General features: G+C 37.9%; 1 protein-coding gene across 1 annotated transcript in view; it reads left to right on the top strand.

The window, feature by feature from the left end:
- CNGB3 (cyclic nucleotide gated channel subunit beta 3) overlaps positions 1-26,683 on the top strand; it is a 155,357-nt gene that overhangs the window by 97,784 nt on the left and 30,890 nt on the right. Inside the window, exons 11-13 of the mRNA XM_031669658.1 lie at positions 5,267-5,408; positions 9,124-9,283; positions 12,134-12,231. Coding sequence (XP_031525518.1) covers positions 5,267-5,408; positions 9,124-9,283; positions 12,134-12,231 — 400 coding nt within the window. The remainder of the gene's footprint in view (positions 1-5,266; positions 5,409-9,123; positions 9,284-12,133; positions 12,232-26,683) is intronic.

The following is a 26,683-nucleotide window of genomic DNA, read 5'->3' as shown; positions in this document are numbered from 1 at the left end:
AACAAACTGTGGTATAAACATACAATGAATACTATGCAGCAATACAAAGGTATAAATTACTAATACACAACACGAATAACTCTCAAAAGCATACTGAGTAAAAGATATCTTATACAGAAGCATATATACTGTATGATTTCATTTATGTGAAATTCTAAAACAGGCAGACTTATCCATGGTAGAAAAAAATTAGAACAGGTGATTGCTTCTGGAGCATTTGAGTAAGGATTGATGGAAAAGAATTGAGAGAACTTTCTAAAGTGATGGCAAGGCTGTATGTCTTAATATGTGTTTTGGTTACACAGGTATATGCATCTGTCAAAATTTATTAAATGATACAAAAATCAGTAGCATTTCTACATACTAACAATAAACTATCTGAAAAGGAAATTAAGCATCAAAAGGAATAAAATATTTGGAAAAAACTTAACCAAAGGGGTGTGAGACTTGTATACTGAAAACTGCAAAATGTTGATGAAAAAAATTAAAGTAGAAACTAATAAATCAAAAGACATCTGTATTCAAGGGCTAGAATAATTAATATTGTTAAAATGTCCCAACTATTCACAATGATCTACAGATTCAGTGCAATCCCTATCAAAATATCAATGATTTTTCACAGGAACAGAAAAAAAAATACAAAAGTTCATATGGAACCACAAAAGACTCCGAATAGCTAAAGTAATTTTGAGCAAAAAGGACAAAGCTAAAGGCATGCCACTTCCTGATTTCAAAATATATCACAGAGCTACCATAATAAAAACAGTATGAAACTGGCATAAAAACACACATATGGTCCAATGAAACAGAATAGAGGGCCCAGAAATAAATGAATACATAGATGGTCAATGGCCTGTCCAAGGGTGCTAAGGATATGCAATGAGGAAAGATAGTCTCTTCAATAAATTGTACTGGGAAAATTGGATATCCACAAACATAAAAACAAAATAACTACCATATGACCCAGAAATGCCGCTTCTGTGAATATACCCAAAGGTATTGAAATCTGTATCTCAAAGAGATACCTGCACTCTCATGTTCATTGCAGTATTGCAACATTATTCGCAATAGCCAAAACATGGAAGGAACCTAAATTTCTCTCAACTAATGAAAGGATAAAGATAATGTGGTAAATATGCACATATATAATGGAATATTATTTAGCCCTTAAAAAGAAAGAAATCCTGCCATTTGTGACAATATAGATAGAGCTGGAGGACATTATGCCTAGCAAAATAAACAAGACACAGAAAGAGAAATACTGTATGACCTCATATGAACTCTCTTATATGTGGAATCTAAAATACTCAATTTCATAGTAGTAGAGAGTAGGATGGGGGTTACCAGGGCCTGGAGGAAAGGGATAATGGGGAAGTGTAAGTCAAGGGTACAAAACTTCCATTATGCAAAATGAGTAAGTCCTAGAAATCTACTGTATGGCATAATGCCTATAGATAATACTATACTTTCTTTAAATTCACCAAATGGTCCTACTTAACATGAGTGCCTTTTTTTTCTTTTTTCTTTTCTTTTCTTTCTTTCTGTTTTTTTTTGTTTGTTTGTTTGTTTGTTTGTTTGTTTTTGAGACAGGGTCTCACTCTGTCGCCCAGGCTGGAGTGCAGTGGCACAATCTTGGCTCACTGCAACCTCCGCCTTCCGGGTTCAAGTGATTCTCCTGCCTCAACCTTCCTGAGTAGCTGGGATTACAGGCACCCACCACCATACCCGGCTAATTTTTGTATTTTTAGTAGATACGGGGTTTCACCATGTTGGCCAGACTGGTCTCGAACTCCCAAGCTCAGGTGATCCACTCACCTCAGCCTACCAAAGTGCTGAGATTAAGGCGTGAGCCGCCATGCCCGGCCTCATTAGTGCTTTAAATGTATATTCAAAATATAACATAACTCTAAACAAATACTGAACTCAAGTTAACATATATATTCTGAAGTACTGTTTTTAGGAGAAAGTTTCTGGCTGTCTAGAAATTATTTTGAAATACATCCAAAAAATAAGAAGGTTTTATTGATAAATAAGTGGAGGAATATGTGACGAAGCAGGCATAGTAAAACGTTAATGGTAGAATCTAGGTAGTGGGCATATGAGTGTTGACTGTAAAATGAGTGTTCACTGTAAAATTCTTTTAATTTTTCTGTTTGTTTAAAGTGTTTCATAATAAAATATTGGGGGAAATTGCATGTCATGTTTGTTTCACATAGGAAGACTTTCTATTTTCATACTAAATATTTTTTATGGCTTTATGTCAAATTCTGCCTTACTGCTTTAACTTGAAATATGCCTAAGTATATGTGTATATATATATATATCAGTGTTATATAGTTGATGCATTATATAGTTAATAGTTAGATAGTTCATGTATGAATCCAGCCAGATAGAATATCTTTGAAAAGATCTATCTGACTGGGATGTACATATTAGAGATTGACACACTTGACTAATTAAGCTAATCTTAGGAAATCAATAAGAGGCCATCTAATTAAATTACAAATCTTACCTTTGGTTATGCATATCTAGGTGTAAGATGTGACTGAGAAAAGAATCCTAAAATAAATCTCAAAGCATCAGGGCAGAAAACTTCCAGTTAACATAGCAGACTATTTAATATACAAAAAAAATTAGTTCAAGCCAAATCCTTGATATTTGGAAAATCCATGCCAAAATTTCACACTTGATTGTTATTTTTTAACATCATAAAAAAGAAAATGGGAGAAAGTAATTCTTATGTTTGTTCCTGTTAAAGTAGGACAAACTTTTGAGTGACTTTGGAGGGGACAGTAATCCCAACACTTATCATGGAATTGACCATGTTGGGAGAGAATCTTGTTTCTCTTCACTCTTGGGTAATGTCAGGTTTAATAAATTTCCTTAATTTAAAGAGACCCACAGGTCCAAAACCTGTGACCAAAATAAATCAGGTAATAGGAAATTATAAATTGGAATTTGAAAAGTTAAAATGCAATCCATAAAATTAATTCCATACTTCTTCAAGGTGGTTCTCTTTGACATCAAGTTCACTATAATATTAGTAAGTCCAAGGAAGCCTGCTAGAAAAAAATTATACAGTGGTAACATTTTTATTCTCTTGGCATAGCGATTTTCAAGCACTACCAAAGTGTTAATTATTTTTTCTGTTCCTGTAATAAGGAACTAGGTTTAAAAAAAAAAAAAAAGAGTCCTATGTCCTTCAAAAGGTATTGAATTTCAAAATGAGTGATTTCTTTCTAGATCTGTTTTTGTTTGAATATTAACTTCAACGGCAGTTTGTTTCTTCCTTTGTAAACTTCAACTTCTTACTATTTGAAGATCTTAAAATCTCAAAGTATTTTTACAAGAAAAGACCACCCTTGTTCCAAGATTAATGCCAGTTACCCAAAGTGCTAATGTTATATGTGGCATACCTAGATAAGAAATAAAAGCTTGGCTAGGGCAGGATTCTGTAAAAAGTACTCCTTTTCTGTGTCTGCACAAGATGCTGAAATAGCTAGTTGGAACATACGAAATCTAAATGTCCCTCTATAACAAAACCTGGAGACATTCTCTATATAAATGACTTTTTAAACGGATTCACTGGAAATGCCTGATACAGACCACATTGTCAGAGCTATGTAGAATTACCAAATAGTTCTGGCTGCACAAGAATTCTGAAATATATATACAGATGTCTTCAACTTCTGATGGGGTTACATCACAATAAGCCTATTGGGAAAATATTGTAAGCCAAAAATGCAATTAATACACCTAACCTACCAAACATCATAGCTTAGCCTAGCCTAACTTAAATGTGCTCAGAACACTTGCGTTAGTCTACAGTTTGGCAAAATCATCTACTACAAAGCCTGGTTTCTAATAAATTATTGAATATCTCATAATTTATTGAACACCATACTAAAAGTGAAAAACAGAATAGTTGTATGAGTATTCAAAGTATGGTTTCTACTGAATGGATACTGCTTTTATGCCATCATAAAATCAAACCATAATAGGTTAAGGACTCTCTGGCTAGCTAAGTGAACGTTATACATTCTTTACTAACCTTTATCATATTCTTTTCTCGTCCTCTTCCTATCTGGTCTGTAATGACCCCAGCCTCTTCATTTGCAATTGTTCAAGTACGGAATTTTTATCAAGTACATTTCTGAGCATACTTGATTTTCTTCAATACCAAATTTCTAGTTCAGTTGCCCATTACAATCAACAGTAATTTCCCTATTAAGATGGATTTCAGTTCTCCTCTGTCTCTGCCATGGTTTACATATTCAATAATATAATAATATGTGGGTGAAAAATAGAAGAGATATTCATCTGTTCTGTTTTCCATTCATAAAAACAATTGGATCTAAACTATAGAAGGTTCTCCCATCTGCATAAATACATTTGATCTCTAAAATATTCCCACAAATCAATAGCGTGGTAGTTTAAAAACAGCCTCAAATTTTTTGCTGCTTCTCTCATTGAGAGGTGGATTCAAATGTCTCTTCCCTTGAACCTGGTTTGGCCTTAGTGACTTGCCTGACAAATATAATGTGGCAACTATAAGATGAGATAGGGCTTCTGAGTTATAGGAAACCTGGCAGCTACCACTTGGGCTGCTATTGCTCTGGGGGAAACCAGCTCTCATGTAAAAATCCGTCTACCTTGAGACGTCCATGCTGTGAGGAAGCCCAAGCTAGTCACATTGAGAGGCTGAATGATAAAAGATACCCAGTCACCCCCAACTGTTCCAATATTACCAGCTGAGGCTCAGACACGTGAGGTAAGGAGCTACCTTGGGCATTCCAAAAGGACATAATGTGGAAAGGAACAGAGGAACCCGGCCAACTGTCAGAATCAAAGTTTCAGACATTTGACCTCAATTGAATCTTTCCAGGTATCTCCAGCCATTCAAGTCATACCAGCTGAGGGCCCAGTCATCATGGAACATAAATGAGTCATGTCTGTTGGGCTTTGCACAAAATTCTGACCCGTAAAACTATAAGCCTAAAAAAAATGGTGGTTATTTAAACCACCAAATTTTGGTAACAGCTAGTAAACACCCTCCGTGGGATTGTTTCATCATTTCACAGTGTTTATTAAGAAGTTTACGTTAGCACACATGGTGTTTGCCAGTGCTGTCTATAGAAAGAAAATCTTGATTATATTATATATATAAAGAAAGTTATTATAATTTAATAGTACTATATTCTCCCAAGAATAGTGGTCTTTCAGCGATATAGAAAAAAAGCAAGATGTGTATCTTCTGTTTTCACAGGTATCTGAGATGTTATTATTGGGCAGTTCGAACTTTAATTACCATTGGTGGCCTTCCAGAACCACAAACTTTATTTGAAATTGTTTTTCAACTCTTGAATTTTTTTTCTGGGGTTTTTGTGTTCAGCAGTTTAATTGGTCAGGTAAGTTGAGTATGAATCACTGGATACACAGTGCTGTCATTTTTGAAAGACTAAGAAGTCTTTATAAACTTTATGGAGGAAAAATTAAAATCTGTCTGGTTCTTCTTTTTTTTTGAACTAACTTTCTTCTATTTTAATGAGTTGAAGGAGGATGTAATTAGATCAACAGTGCTTTTCCATTTTTAAGCCATTAAATCTATCAAAAGACTGTCAGCAAAGAGCATTGGTTTGAACTCTCAGAGAAAGTTGTTTCTAAGTTAACTTTTTACTTGGACCCCAATGAAAACCATTAAAATCTCTTTTATTTACTTAAATTTCAACTATTTTTATAAAATCACTGGGTTATAATTGACTTCAGAGGTCATTTAAACCAGAGACTACAAAATGCCATATAAAATAATAAGTTATTGTTTCACAAATGTTTACTATAGCATCTCCTTGTACTTATTCTCAAAAAAGTCAGTCTAGTAGGAAATTAAATACATAAATTATATTGAAGATAGTTGGCACTGACAAAGGATAGAGCCCACATTTTTTTTTTCTTTTTCTTTTTTTTTTTTTTTTTGAGACAGGGTCTTGCTCTGCACCCAAGCTGGGGAGTAGTGGCACAAACATGGCTCACTGCAGCCTCAGCCTCCTGGGCTCAAGGGATCTACCCACCCGAGCCTCCCAAGTAGCTGCAACTACAGTTGCACCCCACCACACCCAGCTAATTTTTTTGTAGGACAGGTGGATAGTGGCCTGAATGTAAGAGCCCATGTAAGAACCTGATGCAGAAGGCAGTTAGGATATGGGTTCCAGATAGTTAGTTTACATATGGAAGACACACTCTCAGGAGATTTGGCCACCATCTCTAGTAATTACCTAACCCTGGGAGAAACAAGCAAGGCCTCGGCCAGCAAGTTCCCTGATATTAACATATCAAAACATAGAAAATAAAACAGGTTAATACAGATATACAGGGATATGGCAGCTCCAGCCTTAACATGTTAATGGAATACAGAGAGGGGTAGTAAAGGAAACTCTATGTAGAAAATATTTAGGTTTAGGAAGATGAACACTAAGAGTTAAAAATTGTAAGTATAAAATATCATTATCTTCATGACTGGGGAGATTATATTAACAATGTTTAAAATAGGAAGCTGGTTTGAGAGATTCTAAATTCAAATCCATTTGAATATAAATCGCAAAAATCACATTTTTTAAAAATTTCTCATAAAATCAATGTGAAGGTGTCATATCACAATCAATGTTTTCTCTATTTTACAGATGAGAAAACTACAGTTTAAAGAGATTAAGAAGCATCCCTGATTCATACATGTAGTTCATATGGTCATATGGTAGAACCATATATAACAACACTGATAAAAACAGTAAAATTTAACACGTATTGAGCACTTACTGTGTGCGAGGCGATTTTCACATCAAAACTAAAATACTATTTCTAGCACCAGTTCCATTATCCTGCCACTCAAAGTGTAATCTTTGGACAAGCAGCAGCAGCAGCACTTGAGAAATTCAGAGTTCAGGCCCCACCTGAGACTAATGAGTCAGAACTTGCATTTTAACAAAATCGTCAAGTGATTCATATACACACGAATGTTTGAGAAGCGCTGTTTTATACACCACACCACATCTGCTTTTAAATTGGATTCGAGGTTCCAATAGGAGCAAGAAGGAATACCAGGTCACTAAAAATGTGGTCGTAGAGCACAAGAGAAAGATTGAGGCTAGAGATACGATGTGTGCCTCGAACTGTCATAGTGAATAAAAGATGCTGAGCAGGGGAACAGATAGAAACAAAAGTTTAAAAGCCTGGGACAAAAAAAAAAACAAAACCAAAAACAAAACCCTCCACTCACTCAAAATTCCCACATGGAGACTATACCCTGGAGCTAACCATCACTTTGTTTTTTCTTTAAGAGAGAGGGTCTGGCTCTGTTGCCCAGGCTAAGGTGTAGTGGCTTAATCATAGCTCACTGTAGCCTCAAAATCCTGGGCTCGAGCAATCCTCTCACCTCAGCCTCCCAGGTATCTGGTACTACAGGTGCATGGCATCATGCCTGGCTAATTCTTTTCTTCATTTATTTTTTGTAGAAACAGAGTCTCACTATGTTGCCCAGGCTGGTCTTGATCTCCTGGCCTCAAGTAATTCCCCCACCTCATCTCCCAAAATGCTGACATTACAGACATGAGCCACTGCACCCAGCCAATCATCACATTTTAACTACAATATTCTATTTTCTGACACAACTCACAGAAACGGACATTTTTCTTCCTCTCATGCTCTCACATACTTCCCTAGCCTGGAATCCATCATAGAATATACATCCTCCTCAACTCCTACAACAACAAAACCCAACATTGCTGAAGGATATCACACAACCCATTCAAATTACTGTCACTACAAATTCTTGGAGCCTCAACAGCAATCAATAATGCTTTTAATAGTCCTTGCTTCCCAACTTAACACTCTATTAAATCTCCAAGCCCTCTCCTAACATACCAAGTCCCCCAGCCTTTGGTGACTAGGTAATGTAAGTTATCAGTCAAGAATGGCATGGAAAAGTGAGATCTAGGAATTGAGATTGTTGAGGAATATTGGGAAGAGCCCCTGAGGAGTAAGAGACTGAAAAAGATATATACAGTTAGACTAGCTGCATAGCTCCTCAACAGATAGTTTTAATTTGTAGAAGTTTAATGACTCTAAAAATGGAAACTGAGGAGGGCATCACAATTAAAAAGAAGCATTTGAGCTAGACTTCCAAGAATGAGTCGTTTTTCCATAAGCAGAAAAGGCTCAACAGCTACTAAAATGAATGAGCAAAGTCTTAGGAGTGTGAAAGTGAGGCCCTGGTTTTCCTGCCTATTATAAACCCACAGTCAAAACATATTTACAGCCACTCACCTCCCTCTATGTGAGAGGAAGAGTTGAGCTATATATCTTTTCTGTGCTGAGACCTTAAAGATCAGCTTTTAACCTAGAGTGGGTTTTTATGGGTGAGTTATAAACATCCAAGAACTAAAACCTGACAGTTTCTTAAGAATTGTCACAGCAGTAGATGATGCTACAGTAATTTCAGCACATTTCAACTTCTGCTGAATACTATGCCTTAAGCATGATGAGATTTGATTTTATCTGTCTAAACAACACAAAGGGAAGTACAGAGGTTGCAATTTCATGATGAATTGAGTCTATATAGCCAGCTACGCTGGATAATCTATGAAGGATGCATTCAAAGTTAAGACTCACCAAAATGGACTAGCCATTCTGCCAGACAATTGCTCAACTTTTATTGCACATTCCTTGCATAAGCACAGCTGTATAATTTTTTCAATGTACACTAACATTTTTGCAGTGAAATACAAGTTTGCAGAGAAGATTATATGCAGTCCTATGCATTACATGGCTGAATTCTCACTTGGTTTGTCCTACAGGTCTTATTGTTGTCCTTATTGGATCAGAGAGAGAATATAATTTGCCCAATATTTTATGGAAGTGGGTGATATTAGGACCCAATATCAGTGTATTTAAAGTCAAGTAATCCACTGCTGGAAAGTTAAGTCTGGGCAAGAATAAATAAAAATAAATGAATGAATAAAATCAAGTAATCAGGGCATTAGAAGGGAGTATATCATGTGGAAAACATGTAATGTGACTTTTATGAACTCATTTCCTCTGCTGGGTGTGGAGTAACCATATTTGTGGTTTTAGATGAGAGATGTGATTGGGGCAGCTACAGCCAATCAGAACTACTTCCGCGCCTGCATGGATGATACTATTGCCTACATGAACAATTACTCCATTCCTAAACTTGTGCAAAAGCGAGTGCGGACTTGGTATGAATATACATGGGACTCTCAGCGAATGCTAGGTAAGCATGGCAGATTACTAATGAAATTCCTGTGGACCTTGTCATATGATGAAAATTCTGTAAGGTAGCAGAGACTAATTGGATTTGAACAAAAGGTTGAAAAACAACTAAATGATCCTTAAAGCATTCGTTTAATACTACAGGGTTTTGTTTTGTTTTTTTTGTTTTGTTTTGTTTTTACTTAAATATAAAGCCATATCTTACTGATTTTGAAAACCTTGGAAGAGAAAAGGCTAAATTTTAATCAGCATCTTCTGGATGCTGGCTATTACACACATTGTCTCATATAGTCACACATACAAAAAAGGAAGTGGGAAAATTAGGCATTGTCTATCCCTTTTAAGGGAAGAGAATGGAGGCTCCTAACTGAGAAATTTGGCCAAAGACACAGAGCCAGCACATGATCTAATTAGAACTCAGACCTGCATCTTCCAAACCCTTGCTCTTACTGCAATATTACTCTCTTACCCAGAACACAGTGCAAGTGGGGGTTAACAATGCCAACCCTCACTCCACAGTCAGAAATCCACATATAACTTTTGAGGCCAGGTGTGGTGGCTCACTCCTATAATCTCAGCATTTTGTGAGGCCAAGGCAGGGAGATCACTTGAGATCAGGAGTTCAAGACCAGGCTGGCCAATATGGTAAAACTCTGTCTCTACTGAGAATACAAAAATCAGCAGAGTGTGGTGATGCACCACTACCCTCCAGCCTAGGCAACAGAGCCAGACTCTGCCTCAAAATAAAAGAAAGAAATCCACATATAACTTTTGACTCCCCCAAAACTGAACTACTAATAGCCTACTGTTAACTAGAAGACTTACTGATAATATACACAGTCGATTAACACACATTTTGTATGTTATGTGTATTACATATCATATTCTTACAATAAACTAGAGAAAACAAAATGTTATTAGGAAAATTATAAAGAAAAGAACTTTACTTACTAGTCATTTAGTGACAGTAGATCATCATAAAGGTCTTCATCCTCCTCATCTCCACTGTTGAGTAGGCTGAGGAGGAGGAGAAAAAGGAGCTGACTTTGCTCTCAGGTGTAGCAGAGGTGGAAGAAAACCCTTGTATAAGTGGACCTGTGTAGTTCAAACACATGTTGTTCAAGGGTCATCTGTGCTAATGGAAAGCAACAACCTTTCAGGCCACTCCCACCCCGCCTCAGGGCACACAGTTGCTTCCACGAGATGCTAAATAATTAATGGTGCCTACCACTATACCACTATACTACTGCAGCTAAAAAATAATAGTTACTGAGGGATATAAAATAAGTTCAGGATAATGCACTGCTAGTTGACAATAATGAAACTCAACTTTTAGTTTGTTCTCACCATATGAAAATAGGAATTAGTGCCACTAAGAAACCAAAAATGCTCCAGAGTGCAAATTACAATGAAATTCTCAAATCACAAAGGTTCCTAAGAGTAGACAGAAACCACCGGTTATTATGGTAGGATCTTTTCTTCACCTTTCTAACACTCTTAGGAGACTCCAGCCTCGTGTTTAGAATCTCTTCCTGCATGACCAAAACAACATGCTTCTCTCTAGAACATCTGCAGCTACTTGAGGGCATCTGAAGTGGCCAGAAAGAGCAACAAAAGGAGTGGTGCCAGGCTCCTTCCCTCACACCCCTTAGCGAGGGTAGATAATGACTCAACTCCTTGGCTTAGGAGGTAACTAGAGGCAGCCCTCGGAAACAATAAGCTGTTTATATGTGAAGGATTTTTATGTTTAGAATCTATATTTGAATCAAAATAGGGATGTAATATAGCAATTCTTCTCTTTTCTAAATAATATAAGAAAACATCAAAAAATAATCAACTCTCAGAAACTCTTGGCATTCTAAACGTTAAGAACAGGGAATTTTCTGGAGGGGAACAGAAAGACCCTGGGCCTACTGGAGGGTGGAGGGTGGGCGGAGGGAAAGGATCAGGAAAAACAATGAATAGGTACTAAGCTTAATACCTGGGTGACGAAATAATCTGTACAACAAATCTCCATGACACGAGTTTACCTATATAACATACTTGCACATGAACCCCTGAACTTCAAATACAAGATTTTAAGAAAGGGAAAAAAAGGAATAGCCAATTTTGTTTATGGAACATTTTATCAGCCTGAAAGCCCATCATTCAATTCACATGTAGAAAAATCTGTAATGTATTCACATTCTTCATTGATAATAAGCAAGTAAATAACAATAATTTGAATTTACTCTCTTAGCACATTTTTTCTTTAGATTTCATCCCAGCTGAGCCACCTATTAATTATGCACAATGGAGCAAGTCACTTACAGTTTCTCGGGGCTTCAGTTCTTTTGTTTTTCTTCTTTCTGCAAAGTAGGAATGAGAACACTTACCCTCGGGGTTGTCACAAGGGTCAAATAAGATAATGGGTGTGACAGAGCTCTGTAAGCTCTCCAGTGCCACATGGTGCTCATTATTATTTGCCATCCCTTGAATGCTAAGGCTGGAATCAATAGAATCAGAAAACAAGAACTAGATCCTTTGCCCATGCTGGCTTGTTCACTAGCCTTTGTGCTATGATCATTATGTTTCATATCTAAAGTTTCAGCAAGCATAATGTTCAGGAATCATTCAGTACGTCATCCAGACTTAAAAATACTTCTTTTCTTGCATAAGCATAATAGTGTTATTGTAATAGGTATGGAGGTCCAATAGAAGTAATGAAAATATAGAATCTGATGCATATAATTATGTATAAAAAGTGTTTGCATTTTGTTTCCTTTATTTTTAAAAATTTTCTACTTGTACCTTGGCAACTTATTTCATTAATTATTCTGCATCGGGGTTTGATGCGTTTATCTTTACAAAGATGAGTCCGATTTGCTTAAGACCCTGCCAACTACGGTCCAGTTAGCCCTCGCCATTGATGTGAACTTCAGTATCATCAGCAAAGTCGACTTGTTCAAGGCAAGTGCTTTTTACAATTAATAGAAAGACACTGTATCTATTTCTCTGTGGAATCTAAGCTCTTGATTTATACAGCATTTATGGGTTTTTTTGCCTTATGTTTTAACAAAGTCAAAATAACCTAGAGAATGTATGTGGAATTAAAGAGTCAAATAAATTACAGGTCTCTCTTCAGCAGACGGCTTATTCTTTAAAAGCCTCTTTCTCTTCTAATTGGTGTCAAAAAAGAAGAGTTCTTCAGACTCTTCTTGCATTAATTTAAATATAATTTAAATTATATGGCTCTATGTCTTTGCTAGTACATGTATCACCTCCCATCTATAAATGTGCCTTGGCAATGCACAACAAATCAGGCTCCAGCTTAGCTCTGTAATGGCCTGAAATCGGAGAATCATACCTAATCATGTCTTCTATTACAAATACGTTGGATTCAGACTCTTAAAATGGCCAAATTTTAATTTAGAAGCTTTTTGTTTCAGGAAAAAAAAGTATAACAAAGAAATTTTTAACTTTTTGAATGTTTTAAGTATTACTAATCTTTTTATGCATTATATCACATATCAATTTTTCTCACCTAATATTTCCTTCTGGGTATAGCATTCACCGACTTATCCATTCAATTAATTCATTCAAAAAGTATTTATGAAATTCCCACCATGTTTCAGGCACCACTTTAGCCCCTGGGAATATAACAGTTGAAAACAAATACTTACTCAAGTGGAGCTTAAATTCCAGAAGAAGGGAATGAAAAATAAATACATGACATGTGTGGAGGTGATAACGCCTTGAACAAAGTTAAGCAGGTTGTATAGGTTGTTCTCGCATTGCTGTTAAAAAAAATACCTGAGACTGGGTAAATTATAAAGAAAAGATGTTTATTTGGTCATGGTTCTGCAGGCTGTACAGGAAGCATGGTGGCATCTGCCTCTGGGGAGGCTTCAGGGAGCTTTTACTCCTGGCAAAGGGCAAAGCAGGGGCAGGCATCTTATACAGCAGGAGCAGGAGCAGTACCAAGGCAGGCGGGGTCAGTGTCACACACTTTTAAACAACCAGATATTATGAGAACTCACTCACTATCATGAGGACAGTATCAAAGGGGATGATGCTAAACCATTCATAGGAAATCCGCCCCTGTGATTTAATCACCTCCCACCAGGCTCCACGTCCAACATTGGGGATTACAATTCAACAAAAGATTTGGTGGAGACACCGATCCTAGCCATGTCACAGGTAAAGGAGGATGAGCGTGGCACTGGCCAGGAAAGGCCTCTCTGATTAAATACATTTGAGCACCCAAGCAGAGGACGGCAAGAAGCAAGGGAGTGAGCTATGCAGATATTGAAAGAGGACAGAAAGGAATGAGGACAGGAGAGAATATTACAGGAGGATGGATGACATGATGCCCTGAGCTGGAAACACACTGCAAGGAAGCCAGAGTGGCTGGAGCAAAGGCAGTGGTGGAAGCAAGAGCAGTCAGGGAAGAATGAAAAAAAAGGGGGAGGCTGAGGCAGGCGGCAGTTAATGGAGGGCCTTGGAGGATCTATAGACTTTATTTATTTATTTAGTTAGAGAAAGAGTCTTGCTCTGTTGTCCAGGCTGGAGTACAGTGACATAATCCCAGCCCACTGCAACCTCTGCCTCCCGGGTTCAAATGATTCTCCTGCTTCAGCCTCCCAAGTAGCTGGGATTACAGGCATGCACCACTACACCCAACTAATTTTTGTACTTTTAGTAGAGACGGGGTTTCACGATGTTGGCCAGGCTGGTCTTGAACTTCTGACTTCAAGTGGTCTGCCCCCCCTCAGCCTCCCAAAGTGCTGGAATTACAGGCATAAGCCACTGTGCCCAGCCTTCTATAGACTTTAAATTATACTCTGAGTTGCAAAGACACTGAGGCTCTTGAGAGGAAAATGACCTATTCAAGACCAGTTTGAACAGGATCTTTCCTGCTGTGTGGAGAAAAGGCCTTAGGAAGCAAATGTGGAAGGCAGGGAGGCCAAATGGAAGTTATCATAACCATCTGTGGAAGAGATGATGGTGACCAGACCCAGGGTTATTGAAGCAGAGTTTTTGAGAAGTGGCCAAATATTGGGTGTATTCAAACCCAAAAATCCCATAGTTTTTCCTGTTTGATTACCTGAAGAGGGTAAGAAACAGAAAAGGACCAAAAATGACTCCAAGGGTTTAGATCTGAGGAACAAGAAGAACAAAGATATCATTTGCAAAATAGGAAACTTTAAAGTAAGTGTAGGTTGGATGGGCTGGAAATCAACTCTTTGTTTTCGGATTGTTTCTATGGTTTGGATAACGGTGTCCTCCCCAAAAATCATGTGGAAACTCAATCCTTAATGCAACAACATGAAGACGTGTAGCCTTTTGGAAGTGATTGAGTCTTGAGGGTTCGACCCTCATGAATGGGTTTAACACCATTATAAAAGGTCTCAAGGGGAAGGAAGAACTCTCTTGCCCTCCTGGTCTTCCACTATGTAAGGACACAGTATTCCTCCCATCTGGAGGATGCGGCAACAAGGCATCATCTTGGAAGAAAGAGCAGCCCTCACCAGAGACCAAACCTGCTAATGCCTTAATCTTGGACTTCTCGGTCTTCAGAACTGTGAGAAATACATTTCTGTTATTTATAAATTACCCAGTCTGTGGTGTTCTTTTAATATCAGCGCAAAAACAGATGTGTTTGTTTGATGAGGTGACTGTTAGATTCCAGTTGAAAATGTCATGTAGGCACTTTGGTTTATAAATCTGAGTTCGGGGGAGAGGTCTAAGCTGGAGCAATACATTTGGACCTGTCAGCATATTGGTGTATTTCAAGCCAAGGGACTCAATGTGATCACTTAAGATGTAAGTATGGACAGAAGAAAAAATGTTATCCAAACAGAAGGATATGTCTTAAAATTATATAATCAATAATATTAGGAACAAGATGAAGAAGCAGAAGCTGTAGAGTAGAATGGTTAGGCATGGTCACCCCCAGCATTAGGTTAACCCACGACTTTGTAAGTTATTAGAGTTAGGTCAGTATTCTAGGACTCTTTTCCTAGCTATATCCTGTGCTAGATTTCCATCAATATTTTGATGATCATATAAAAGATGTGATTTTCAAATTGGCAGATGACACAAAGGAAGAAGGAATAGAATAAAATAAATTAATTACAAAATTTTAAATTACTGAATACTTTGAAACAACAAGCAAAGCTAACAAGATTAATGTCAACAAGCATAAAAGTAAAATTCTAAACTTAGGTCCAAAAGGAAAACATTACAGGCCAGCTACCATGGCTTATGCCAGTAATCCCAGGACTTAGGGAAGTAGAGGCAGGATGATAGCTTGAGCCCAGGAGCTCAAGATTAGCCTGGGCAACATAGCAAGACCCCATTTCTGAAAAAAAAAAAAAAAAAAAAGCTTAGCTGAGCATGTTGGTACACACCTTTTATCCTAGCTACTTGGGAGGCTGAGGCAGGAGGATTGCTTGAGCCCAGGAGTTCGAGGCCACAGTGGGCCAGGATTGTACCACTATACCCAGCCTGGGTAACAGAGCAAGACCCTGACTCAAATATATATATATATATATGTCTATGTGTGTGTGTGTGCGCGCGCGTGTGTGTGTAGAGAGAGAGAACGAGAGATCTATATATAACAAATGCAAAAGTGCAATAGTTTATAACACTTCTTTTTAGATAGAAGTTTTACTTGATCTCCAACTCCACATGAGTCAGTAAAACCATATGTGGGATTCCCGGACATTTTCACATAATATCGGTTTCTTAATCATTTAAACTACATTTGGATTAGCATATTAAATTGCAAATAACCAGTTTTAAGAAGGATTTTAACAAACTAGAGTATATTCCAGGTAAGGGGTTAAGAGGAGGGGTTGAGCTGTGGACCAAGCATAGTAAAAGGGTAATCTTATAAAATTATTCTGTAATGGTGGAAGTCAGATTAATGAATGCTTCTGGTGGTGAATGGAGATGAGGAGATTAATTAGGAAGAAGCATGAGGGAACTTTGTATGGTGATGGAAATGTTTTTTGTCTTGCTAGGGAAGGTACATAAGTGTATACATTTATCAAAATTGATCCAATTGTCTTTTAAAATCTGTATATTTCATTTTATGTAAATTATTACTCCATTTTCAAAAAAAAAAAAAAGAAGAAGAATGGCCCCAAAAGAAAATGAGTAGATGCTGAGGATGTTTAGTTGTGAGAAAAATAAATAAATTCAAGGGCAGCGGAAGTTTCATATACTGAAGTTTCATATGAACGAGGAATGAGACTTACTCTACATTGTTCTGCAAAATAACACTCAACTGTAAACTCCATTTCTAAGTTGCAGACACCTCTACTGCATATTGATGTATTTGTATGTACACACACGTATACCATGGAATACCAGTCAGCCATAAAAAGGAACAAAATAATGGCATTTGCAGCAATTTGGATGGAGTTGGAGACCATTATTCCTTTTTTTATTGTTTTTTGTTTTTTAAACAATGTCTCGCTCTGTCACCCAGGCTGGAGTGCAGCGGCACAATCTCGGCTCACTGCAACCTCCGCCTCCCGGGTTCAAGTCATTCTCCTGCCTCAGCCTCCTGAGTAGCTGGGACTACAGGTGTGTGCCACCACGCCCAGCTAATTTTTGTATTTTTAGTAGTGACAGGGTTTCACCATGTTGGCCAGGATGGTCTTAATCTCTTGACCTCATGATCTGCCCATCTCAGCCTCCCAAAGTGCTGGGATTACAGGCATGAGCCACCTCGCCTGGAAGGAGACCATTATTCTAAGTGAAGTAACTCAGGAATAGAAAATCAAATATTGTATATACTTATCTATAAGTGGGAGCTAACCTATGAGGATGCAGGGGCATAAGAATAATGTAATGGACTTTGGAGACTCAGGGGGAACTGTGGGAAGGGGGGTGAAGGATAAAAGGCTACCCAATGGGTATAGTGTACACTGCTTGGGTGACCGGTGCACCAAAATCTCAGAAATCACCACTAAAGAACTTATCTATGTAATCAAAAACCACCTGTTCCCCCAAAACTATTGAAATTAAATAAAAATGTTTTAAAAGAAAATAGCAGAGTGCCTCATACATAAGAGTAGATATTATAAAAGTTTGTGTTTTATTTTTAAAATCACATATACATATTTATGTGTGTACTAGGCACAATGAAAATATTTGTCTTATTATAGGTATGGTCAGAAATGTATGAAAGCCACTAAGCTAAATTATCTTAACAGTGTTTTAAAATATTATAAAACTATTTATACCTGAATGACGAACTTAATTGAGAATAAGTGACAGTAACTCTTTTCTAAAGGAAAACAAATGCTTTAAATTAGACACCAATGACTTTTATGGGATTATCTCCTGTTTGGGAAGATATCAGTTTTTTGCCTTATAGTTTTTTTTCTTTCTATATGTACTTTTTGGTACTCCACCAAATCAGCAACATCTGATTGAGAAAAAAGGTTAAATCTTCACATCTTGCTAATGTTGTATATAACTTAGATTCATTCTTTCCTGACATTTCTGTTAAAGATACAGTTCCTTCCAGAAAGAACCCATTTACATTTATATTTCTGTTACATGAAAAGGTTTTTTTTTTGTAAAGCCAAGTGAAGTAGAAAATACGTAGGTATGGAATCTTTCTAAATTTATTTTCATAGAGATAGTCTTAGCAGTTTACACAAACTTGTTTTCTTACGAAGGAAATAGGATGAATAGTGATCCTCCACCCTACATCTCATAATTTATACTTGACTGATCCTTGCACTGCTTCTGAACCAGTCTCCTATCTTCACTGAAAGCCACTACGCACCCAGGGAGCTGACTGCACAAAGGAGGAAATGGCCCAGGTGTGGGACGCGGAGGAGCCTATGGAGTGAGAAACTAGAAGCACCTGGGCGAAAACTCCTAAGCATGGAAAAGGATTAACCTGTTCACTGAAGTTAAAATGAGGCTAGCAGGATGGGTCCTAATTCAATTTGGTGTCCTTATAAGAAGAGGAAATTTGGACACACAGAGACACCACAGGTGCAAGTGCACAGAGGAAAAGCCATGTAAGGACACAGTGAGAAGGTGGCCATCTGCAAGCCAAGCAGAGAGGCCACAGAAGAAACCAGACCTGCTGATGCCTTGATCTTAAGCGTTTAGCCTCCAGAACTGTGAGAAAATAATTTCTGTTGTTTAAAGCACGCACCCTGTATAACTGTGTTATGGCAGCCCTAACAAACTAATACACTTCCAATGAAAGCTTTGTTACTATCCCATTTTACAGAGAGCAAACAACTTACCTGACTGAGGTCATTGAGCTCTAAGCATTGGGACAGTTTGAGCACGGCTTTCTTTACACCACTCTATCATTCTTTCCTTCAGTTCTCTGCCAGCCCTATCTGGATAACTGATAAGGTGGGGAGGAACTGGAAAAGTTTCACTAGAGTCAAAAGTCAAGCTGCTCCAGTGCAGTAGCTCATGGCTGTTATCCCAGCACTTTGGGAGGTCAAGGCAAGAGGACTGCCTGAGCCCAGGAGTTCAAGACCAGCCTGGCAACATAGTGAGACCTCATCTTTACAAACAATAGAAAATTTAGCCAGGTGCCTGTAGTCCCTACTACTCAGGAGGCCAAGGCAAGAGGATCACCTGAGCCCAGGAGGTTGAGGCTGCAGTGAGCCATGACTGTGCCTCTATACTCCAGGCTGGGCAACAGAGCGAGACCCTGTCTCAAAAAAAAAAAAAAAAAAGATCAAGACCAAGGCAATCCTTTGGCGATATTCACAGACTAAGACTTGGCACATCAGATAGATATCTACAGTCACACACACTTTTCTACTTTCCTGCTAAGAAAAGCCTCTGAATCTCATGCAGGATTTTTCTCCTCTTAATCAAAGCAGGTGGAATTAGAGTCACAGATTTTCACTAAAACTTTGCTTCAATAAGTTGTGGTTAATTAGTAAGATTTGCTGCTTCAACATGGGTGATCGGAGATTTGAAATAGCTTAGAGATGAATAGTCAAATTATATATATATTTTAATTTTTCACAAAGATGGTTCCTCTTCCTTGCAGATTTCACGTTATTCCAGGCCCAAGCATAAGTATTAAGCTAATAAGGAGTGATTCATTTCTATGAGATTGGGAAATTTCCCCTCATTTCTGATGATTTATTATTTCGATCTCGATTTTTAAATATATTTTATCAAATTAAATGCTAGGGAAATCACATTTTGCCTCTACCACTACGTTACCAGAAATGGGAGAAACTTTAATGTAAGTTCTGTTGCGCCATCTAGTGGCTGGTATTAGAAGCGCATACTTTAGAAACAGCCCGCAGTCAGTAGGAAAGCAGGGACCCAGAGATACCAAAATTGGAATGTAGGTACCTTCAGTCTGACAAGGAAGGCACAATATGTCTATTTGCTGCTCTGGTCATTATGCAGAACCCATCCCAACAGGACACCTCACTGGGATCTTTGACTCATTGTTTGCGATTATGTGGCAAAGAGAACCTGCAAAGGCTGTGACTTCCAAGGAAGAAAGGATGAGAAGGAAGTGTTTTGTGTGTGAGTGACAGACTGAGCCAGGAATAGAACCGGAATGGCAGCATGCTTTCTAACACTCACATGCAGATCCCCAGCAGTGGCATCCTACTTATCTGATATGTCATCACATATATACTCCACAGGGCCTGAAATCAGAACGTGAGAGTGAGACTACAGTGAGATTTGTGTTTCGTTTCTACCAACTTTATTTTTACCCTAATGGTATCAGCAATAAAGTATTGTCGCTAGATTTTTTTTAAAATGTTTTGAATAGTGAGTTTATAATCTAAATGAACTCTATTCAACTATACATCCTCAGCAGTTGCTCTGTCTAAAGCACTGAGCCAGACATGGAGGGCTGCTGCCCAGCTACTGCAACCATGTTGTTTCTGCCCTCTGGAGCCCTTCGATAGGAGGGAAGACACTAAATAAATGAGATAATATACTTGGCTGTAAGGGACTCAAAATACATGAGGCACTTATATCAGGACCTGGCACATAGTAAATTACATAGTTATTATTAAATGGAGAAATAAAACTGATGCAACCGTGTGGGAGTTTCTACACAGGTAAAATCAGATTCTTCCTGTGGCCCTGCCTGATCATAGAAAAATTGATTAGATCAGGCGTACCCACCCCAGGGTCACAGACAAGTGCCAGTCGGTGGCCTGTTGGGAACCAGGCAGCAAAGAAGGAGGTGAGTGGTGGGTGAGTGAGAGCAGCTTCATCTGTATTTACAACCACTGCTCATTGCTGGTATTATCACCCAAGCTCTGCCTCCTGTCAGATCAGCAGTGGCATTCGATTCTCATAGGAGTGGAGCCCTATTGTGAACTACGCATGCGAGGGATCTAGGTTGCATGTGCCTTATGAGAATCTTATGCCTGATGATTTGTCACTGTCTCCCATCACCCCCAGATGGGACTGTCTAGTTGCAAGTAAACAAGCTCAGGGCTCCCACTGATTCTACATTATGGTGAGTTGTATAATTATTTTGTTACATATTACAAAGTAATAATAATAGAAAGAAAATGCACAATAAATGTAATGTGCTTGAATCATCCTGAAACCATCCCCCCAACTGCCCATCAGTGAAAAAAAAATTGTCTTCCACAAAACTGGTCCCTGGTGCCAAAAAGATTGGGGACTGCTGGATTAGATTCATCTTCAGGATTCTAACTCATGACTACCCACTTTGACCCAAACTCCTAGAAAATTAGAACTATTGCCAATTTTCAGGGAAAGTTTGACAGAGATTATTTTTACTAGTATTGCAAATATTGACTGTAAGTTTAGGTCTAAGTAATATTAATAAATTATGACATCACAGCACTTTGCAAATTTTTTATCACATTTGACTTTGCTGGTCCCAACAGTTACCAATCAGTATCATGCCTCACATAGTCAATGACATGAAGAACTGAATTCAGAATTCCCTGCCCCAGTCATATCACCTATAACGTACTTGTTTAATGAGAAAGGGGTTTAAGATAGAACAAAGCATGTCCCTTTGTAATAAACAGGCTGAGATGGAAAAAGCCCTGAAGACCATTGCTTATACTTGAGAGTGACTTAAATTCACAGTGAGTTATAAAATAGTGATGATATCTTAAGTTCTGTTTCAAAGAAAGCAGAAATGAGCCTAGAAATTGAGAAATTCTATAGGACTAAAAGAGTACACATTCCAAGGAAAAATTTTACCAACCTTACACTTGTATTCAGAGCTTGCCATTATTAAAAGTGGAATTTCCTGGGTACGAGAAACACCATCTAACCTATGGCTCTGTTGTGAATCAAAGTAACATTTCTCCCAACTCCATTCAAATCTCCAATATCCTCATTCAAATCTGTAACACAGCTGTACAGCACTGAATTTCTCATTGTCCAAAATGGAATAATTTCTAACAGCTTCATTCTATATGTCAGCCATTTTTATTTAGCATCCAACATGCCCTAAACCCTGGTGAGACACTGAGAATACAAGAGTGAATAATACAAACACTTTGATCTCAAGTTGCTCCAAGTGTAGATAAAAACACACACTCTGGTGATACTCCTCCTCCAATACCTATCCTACGTGTGACCTTAGAGAAAGTCAACAGGCTTCCTGGGACTCCAGTTTTTATCTAAAAACCAGGAGTGATGACCATCTATTCATTAATGCCAGGCATCAGTGGGAGGCTGGAAGAATTAAACAGGTAAAGATATGACAGTAAGGCCAGGCGCGGTGGCTCACGCCTGTAATCCCAGCACTTTGGGAGGCCGAGGCGGGCGAATCACAAGGTCAGGAGATCGAGACCACGGTGAAACCCTGTCTCTACTAAAAATACAAAAAATGAGCTGGGCGAGGTGGCGGGCGCCTGTAGTCCCAGCTACTCGGGAGGCTGAGGCAGGAGAATGGCGTGAACCCGGGAGGCGGAGCTTGCAGTGAGCCAGGATCGCGCCACTGCACTCTAGCTTGGGCGACAGAGCAAGGCTCCGTCTCAAAAAAAAAAAAAAAAAAAAAAGATATGACAGTAAAACATAATACAAATGTTATATACTAGTATAATGCTAATGTTGATACTTTCTCAGGTACTCTCACTTTATAGAAAAAAGAGACATTTACAAAGCAATCCTGTCTTTTCATACATCAGAAAATTTCCTAACTAAACAAAATGGAGCTGGGTTACCGAGAGAAAAAGTTGCCCCAGGATGTAATTCTTTTTAAATCACACAATAATGAAGCAATGTATATCTCAAGAAAATAATCATTTTCTGGAGAAAGAAAGAGAATAATAATAGTTCTCAAACACATTATAAAATATAATGACATCACAATGCAAACTTTATTTCACTAGGCCTAAATCCAAATAAGAAGGATTTAGTCCTAAACAAAAGCTGCCCCAAAGCTAGTGGCGTCTTTTCATAAAGTAATCATTGAGGGACAAAATCACTTAATTGGTGGAACTTAAATTCTAAGTTTTTACTATATACAGCTGCTAGATTCAGTTTGCATGACTTGACCCATGTGCTATCCGAGTATGTTAATAAAAAGTCATCTTTAGATTGGTTCAAATGTTTTTCTCTGAGGAAATCCAAGCCTCAGCTGAAAGCTATGGATGTAGATGCTTGTGTGTATTCCTGCCGAGAAAAGTGCTCACTGTTTGTTTATCTATGTTCAGGCTTATCTCCTAGGTTGGTCTCACACTTCCCATTGATCCGATTTCCTTCACTGGTGCTATCTGCCCCTGAGCCCACCTAAAGAATAAAAGGGGAAAGAAGACTGAACACATTTCTCCGCAAAGGGAGACATTTTATTAAAATTTAAAATTAATAAAAATGAAAGTTGAAGTTTCATCAGTTCTTCTCCCCAGACCCATTCTCCTTTCTTCCTCCCTAGAGGTGGCCACGAAGACCCTCATCTGAGGATGTCCCTCCACTCCTCATCTTTATCATTTTACTTTATAGTTATATGAACGTAAACTGGCAGTAGTGTGTTTAGATTTTTGTAGTTGGAATCATACGGAATATATTCTATATTCAGACTACACTATTGGTTGAATTTAATCATATTTAAATAGATATAGTTTATTTTATTTTTATCTTTATTTTTCCAATTAATTTATTGATTTTTTTAAGACAAGGTCTTACTCTGTCACCCAGGCTGGAGAGCAGTGGTGCAATCTCGGCTCACTGCAACCCCGCCTCCCAGGTTCTAGCGATCTTCCCACCTGAGCCTCTCAAGCAGCTGGGATTACAGGCACGTGTCACCACGCTCAGCTGATTTTTGTATTGTTAGTAGAGATGGGGTTTCGCCAGGTTGGCCAAGCTGGTCTCAAACTCCTGAGCTCAAGCAATCCGCCCTCCTCAGCCTCCAAAATCTGAGATTACAGGTGTAAGCCACCACACCCAGCCGATCTGTGATTTATTTTAACCATGTTACGATATTCCAATCTACAAATATTCAATATTTTATCTGCCCATAGGTTGACAGTATGTTGTTTCCAATTTTTTCAGTATTGAAAACAATACAGTCTATCCCATGCTATCCACAGGGGATTGGTTCCAGGACCCCCAAGGAAACCAAAATCTGTGGCGTAGTATTTGCAAATAACCTACCCACATCCTCCTGTATACTTTAACTCATCTGTAGATTACTTATAGTACCAAATACAATGTAAATGCTATGTAAATAATAGTTAAACCATATTTCTTGTTTGTATTTTTTTATTGTGGTACTGCTATTTTGTTTTTTTGTTTGTTTGTTTGTTTCTGAATATTCTCCATCCACAGTTGTTTGAATCCGTGGAGGTGGAGTCCATGGAAACGGAGGCCGACTGTGCTGCCACGCTGTTATATTTCCTTTCATTTGGTCTTGGGGTTGGGGTCTGTGTCTGGGGAGAGTGGCCATACACTCCAGCCTTGCCCTCACGGGGCTCCAGAGGATGGGTGGTGGCTATTCACAGTGTGCCTTTCATGGGATACTACTTGATCCCAGTCGACGACCTCGTGCCTAGGTGGTCGACCATGAACAGACATTTCTCTCACAGGGAATTTATTTATATTGGCTGATGCTCTTGTGGCTTTTGTCTGATCCGCGTCCAGTTTATTCCTATAAGATAGCCACTCCCTAGGAAAACCCTGTACTGGAAAAAAAGTTAGGTTTGGATATGTCAGTCAGGCGAGACACAGGGGAAGCACAACAGAACCCATGAAATAATAGAAGCATTTTTATTAATTACAGATCTCAGAGAGAAGAGGGCAGCACGCCTCACAGGGCCAATGGGAAGGGGGAACACTCGTGCTCAACCAGTGGAGAGAGAGAGAATGGGCCAAAGCCTTCTTGGGATCCAGGGTGTTACCCAGGGAGGTTTCCCAGGGGAAGTTCTGACAGGTTGGTTTACAGCAGACATGAGTTCCATGAGGTCTTGCTGTGACTGACAGGTAGTCACTGTGGAATATCTGCTCATCTATGTGGGCTCTGAGGGTCAGTGGGGCAATTCTAGTCAGTTGCATCCAGCTGTACCATAGAACGGTGGTCACCAGGAGGCAGTGGTATAAAGCAGGTGTCTGGATCAACCATATTGAGGAACTGGAAAGAGGCAGAGAACTGGAAACCGTATCAAGAGTGACTGATTCCGCTTCCAGTATGAGAAAGTTAAACTTATATTCAAAATCGGTGCCAAGGCAACATAAAATTATAAGAATTTACTATACACACACATATTTGTGTGTGTGTGTGTGTATATACTTATATTCTGATTACTGTGGCAGTAATTCTGATTTTATATATATAATTTTATACATCTAAAATATATGTATTACATATGATTATATTTAAATTATATATATTTTTATAATATATTACATTATATATTATATGTACATAATATATACATACATAATTTATATATATTATAGATATACTTATATAAAATCAGAATTACTGCCACAGGAAAACAGCATTTAAAATCATTAATATTTCCCATGAATACAACTTAATATGGTTGGGAATTTTCATCAAATACATTCTGATAAGAATTGTTCAAGGAATACAAATGTCATTTTTTATTTACAAATTATAATTAAAACCTTAAAAATTAGTGCCAAAACTTCAGATTATTTATATAAAAACAAATATAAGTGGATCTTTTGAGATCTTCTATTTCTGATCATTTACTATGTAAATCTTCTCCACGGATATGAGTGATTGAGAGTTACCTTCATTGCAGAAATATTCCAGACACGTACATGTTCAAGAACTTCCAAGCATATTTCAAGTGGATTTTCTTTACCATATCAAAGACACAAACTTTCTTTAGTGGAGAAGATTCAAAAATCAATCCAAAGTTTGTTTGTCTTTTTTCTAAGTGAGTTTTAAATGGATCAGAATACCAATATCTGAAGTGAAATTATTCCGAAATGATGACAGCATTTAAAGAAATTAAGCACTTGGGCTATTTATTTAATTTTTACTGAAAACAAAAGAACCATGCCTTTTAGAAAAAAAAAGAAAAAGTTATGTTTGTAATTTGCTTTAGCAAATATGCTAACCTATCAGACATACTAGGACTAAAACAAATATAAATAAAATGTATATACTTTGTGCAAAGCAAATACATAACAAGCAAAGAAAAGGTAAATTTCCCTCTGCCTAAAAGGGCCTTTGTGCATCTTTACAAATGCAAATCATCCTCATCCTCAAATGATTCAAATTTTATTACCCAAATGAGCACTTTTCTGGTGCCTCCCCTCTCTCCCATCCCACTCCCAAGCAAAATTAACTCTCTTTATCTTACAAGTTTTATGTGTATTTGTGGAATGTTTTATGACATGATTATCTTCTACCATCAATTACAGCTTTTCTGTTTACTTACAAAATCACCCCAACTAAAGTTACTTTCTTTCATCTTTAATTCCTCCAAGGTTGTCATACAAAGCCTTGCTCAAAACAGCTTCTCATCAGTATTTGTTAGACTGTATTAAGAAGATATATCTTCTGGCCTTGGCCTTTTTTTCTGTCCTAAAGAACCAAAAGCTTTACTTTCTGAAGTGATTTTTAAAAATTCTAACACTACATTCATCTGAATACCTCTCACCAATGGCTACTTGGAGATACTTCAATCATAAATTATTAGTTTGCCTTATCAGTCAAGCAACCCTGAAGTCTAAATTTCATATGGATCTAGGTCAAGTGTCTGTTACCGAAGCTATTACAGAAAACTGGTGATTGCTAAAGGAACGATTGTCCGATCCACAAATGAGAGCAGACCCTTAGCTTCTCCTTTCTCTGCCACTGACTCTATAATTAGTTCACAGCAAAACCATGATTCCCTCAAGGGGTGGACAAGACCACCCACAAGAGGAAAGCTGTTACATGTTAGCAGCTCTGCAAGAAAATGAGAAAATATGT

Source organism: Papio anubis, chromosome 8 (genome assembly GCF_008728515.1).
Source record: "Papio anubis isolate 15944 chromosome 8, Panubis1.0, whole genome shotgun sequence".
Lineage (NCBI taxonomy): Eukaryota > Metazoa > Chordata > Mammalia > Primates > Cercopithecidae > Papio > Papio anubis.
This window is presented reverse-complemented; position numbering and strand designations above follow the sequence as displayed.